Below are 2,845 nucleotides of genomic sequence, written 5' to 3' on the forward strand. Positions count from 1 at the left end.
GTTGCTGGGGGCGGACTGCGTGCCGAAGCGGCGGCTGATGCGTGGTCCTTGCTGACGTATTTTCTCTGGCAGATCCATGTTGACGGGACTGTACCCTCCCACTAATGGAACCATCATCGTCAATGGCAAGAACCTGCAGACAGACCTGGCCGCGGTCAGAAAGGAGCTGGGGGTGTGTCCTCAGCAGGACGTCCTGTTCGACACCCTCACCGTCCGCGAGCACCTGCTGCTCTTTGCTTCCATAAAGGCTCCGCAGTGGAGCCGGGCTGAGCTACAGCAGCACGTGCACAGGTCAGCACCCGTGGTCCCGGGGTGCCCTGCCCTGCCCCGTGAGTTATGAGGGTGGAGAAAGCGCCGGTGTCATCACCATGAGAAGAAACAGTTAGCACGCGGTTCCTAGCTATGGAGTTCCGACAGCCACCAACGCTGGATGCCAGCGAAGGCCTCTCGGGAAAGACTTTGATGTGGGGAATCGAGGAGCACGGGTGGGAAAGGGCGGCGTGGGCTGTGGGTGGGGGTCCGTGCCTGGAACGTGGGTTCAGGTGGGTCCTGAATTAAAGCAGTGGAGCGAGGGGCTGGGCATGGTTGTCAAGAGCCCGGCTAGTCATCTCAGGAGTCGAACGTTGTCATGCAAGTGGGTGACCGTGGGCGGGACAGTGTGGTTGGCCTGAGATCTGGAAGGTTCCATCTATGACAGCAGGGCGGATAGCAGGGCCATGGGACAGACTGGTGACAGAGGCCGCTGAGAACAGGAGGTGGTGAGAGCCCGACTTATGGTGGGGGGACAGGCCGTGTGGTCACCTGGATGTCTAAGGCCGGGCAGGGGTGCAGGCAGAGGCCTGAGTGCACCAACGTGGGTCAGCACAAGGAGGAGCCAGAGGTGAGGACGTGGTGGGGAGAGGGGCGGGGTGGCCAGGACGGGCCAGCGAGGCCAAGTGACAGTCTGCCTTCTCGCCGGGACGCTAGAAGCTTAGACCAGAGGGAGAAGGGTGACCCCGAGGTCCCCGGTCAGAAAACAAAGTGGCGTTTCCGGGAGATGAGCTTGGAGGGGTGGGTGGGGGTGGGACAGTAGCCGGTGGAAGTGCTGACCCCGGGCCGGAGCCACGGACCTGGAAGCAGTGGCCGCTGGGCAGAGGCCGCCTTCCTGCACCGCGCCCTCCCGGAGCGGTGGCTCTGGACCGTGAGGCCAGGAGTGTCTGCGGCCTCTTCATGCTCAGCTTACCTTGCAGAGCAGAACACGTGTGGGCCGTGTGGGTGTGGGCCGTGTCAGCGTCCGTGTGAATGTGCGGACACGCCTCAGCACACAGGACCCGGCGAACCCTTACCCACTGCTGCTTGCTGTTCTCTTAACTGCTCTCACAAGCTTAGTGTTTCAGGGTAAGGCTGTGATGGAGGTGGCAGCAGCAGGGGATGGCATGTTTTGTCCTCTGTGCCCACGAGAAATGTCAAAGTGCACGCGGCTCCCTTGGTGGGATCCTCCCTTGGTGCTTCCAGCCCCATCACGAGACGGGGGGACCGAGTCTTCAAGTTGTCACACATTTTATGGACCTTGGTGACATTATTGGAAACCGAGGGAAGCGTTTCAGATGGCACTATGCCTTCCCCCCTGCGTAGCCTCTGTGTCCCCTCTGCTTTGCGCTCCCATCACGCCCAGCCAGCTCACACCCTCGTCACCTCCTTCCGTGGAGATGCCGGGCTCCCGCCCCTCCTCCTGCTGCCCTGGGCTGCGTCTCCCCACGCCTCATCCTCTCTGCTCACCTCGGCAAAGCTGACCTCTGCTGAGAGGGGGCAGGTCCTCATCTCACCACATCCTCCGAGGGCCTGGTGACAACCGTCTCGCGGACGAGTCCCCGATTCTCAGGGAAAGCATGACTGTGCAGTTGCAGCCACCTTAGACCTGAGTGGGCCCTCGATCAGAGGTGGCTGTGCAGCACTGGAGGGCAAGCCGGTGACGCACAACCTAAATTTTAAAAAATCACGGATCACCTGTTTTAGTGAAAACCGCATCTGCTCTGGGCAGCAGCAAACTCCGCGTGACTGGGCGTGAGTGGGGTTCCTAACACTGCCCGCCGCTAGGCTCCACCTCCCATCTGGGCGCAGGAACCTTGGGCGTCATCAGCTCCCTGCGTGTTACCTAGCAACAAAGCCAATTTGTGCAAAAGCAGTCAGAATGAGATCATGTTTTAGTGCAGCAGCTCCCAATTAGGGGGAACGCAGACCAAAACATCTGAGGGAGAGCCCACAGCTCCGTGTCACGCTCCGGAGCGCCTGGTCTCCTTAATGTGCAGCTTCACTCAAACGTGAGTTCAGGGGAGTAGGCTCCCTGGGGGTCATCAGAGTGAGCACGTGTCAGGAGTCAGGCCGTTACTTACTGTTGAGCCTTTAATTGGCCTGAAGAAGATCAGAGACGTCAAGAGACCTGGATGAGGCCTTAAGTCAGTGAGGTGGTGATACGTATTGGGTTGTCGGGAAAGTCATGACGCATTTTTGCAACGAAAAACATAGAAAAAATACGTCATGGCTTTTCCGACAACCGAATAGTAAACATCAGCCCTTAGAATTCTGGCGGACACCATGGGACTCGGGTTGGAGGCCGGTCTGTGGTGGTGATGACATGGCCAAGGCGCGAGTGCCAGTGAACGAGAGTTCAGGGCAAAGGACTGAGCCCCGGACACCTGACGTGAAGACGACGGTGGGAGGAGGAGGGACCGGCCCGCGGGCGACAAGGAGGGACCGCCGGGGGAGGAGGAAGACAGGTCCAGGAAGGAGACGGGGTGGTCAGAAGCATCAGTCCCCAAGGTCAAACAAGATGGAGACCGAGACGTGACCTTTGGATTTATAGGTT

General features: G+C 59.6%; 1 protein-coding gene across 1 annotated transcript in view; it reads left to right on the top strand.

Moving 5' to 3' along the window:
- Positions 1-2,845, top strand: part of ABCA13 (ATP binding cassette subfamily A member 13) — a 235,256-nt gene that overhangs the window by 105,677 nt on the left and 126,734 nt on the right. The window contains exon 29 of the mRNA XM_019652970.1: positions 54-291. Coding sequence (XP_019508515.1) covers positions 54-291 — 238 coding nt within the window. The remainder of the gene's footprint in view (positions 1-53; positions 292-2,845) is intronic.

The sequence above is a fragment of the Hipposideros armiger genome, unplaced genomic scaffold (genome assembly GCF_001890085.2).
Source record: "Hipposideros armiger isolate ML-2016 unplaced genomic scaffold, ASM189008v1 scaffold_191, whole genome shotgun sequence".
In the NCBI taxonomy this organism is placed as follows: domain Eukaryota; kingdom Metazoa; phylum Chordata; class Mammalia; order Chiroptera; family Hipposideridae; genus Hipposideros; species Hipposideros armiger.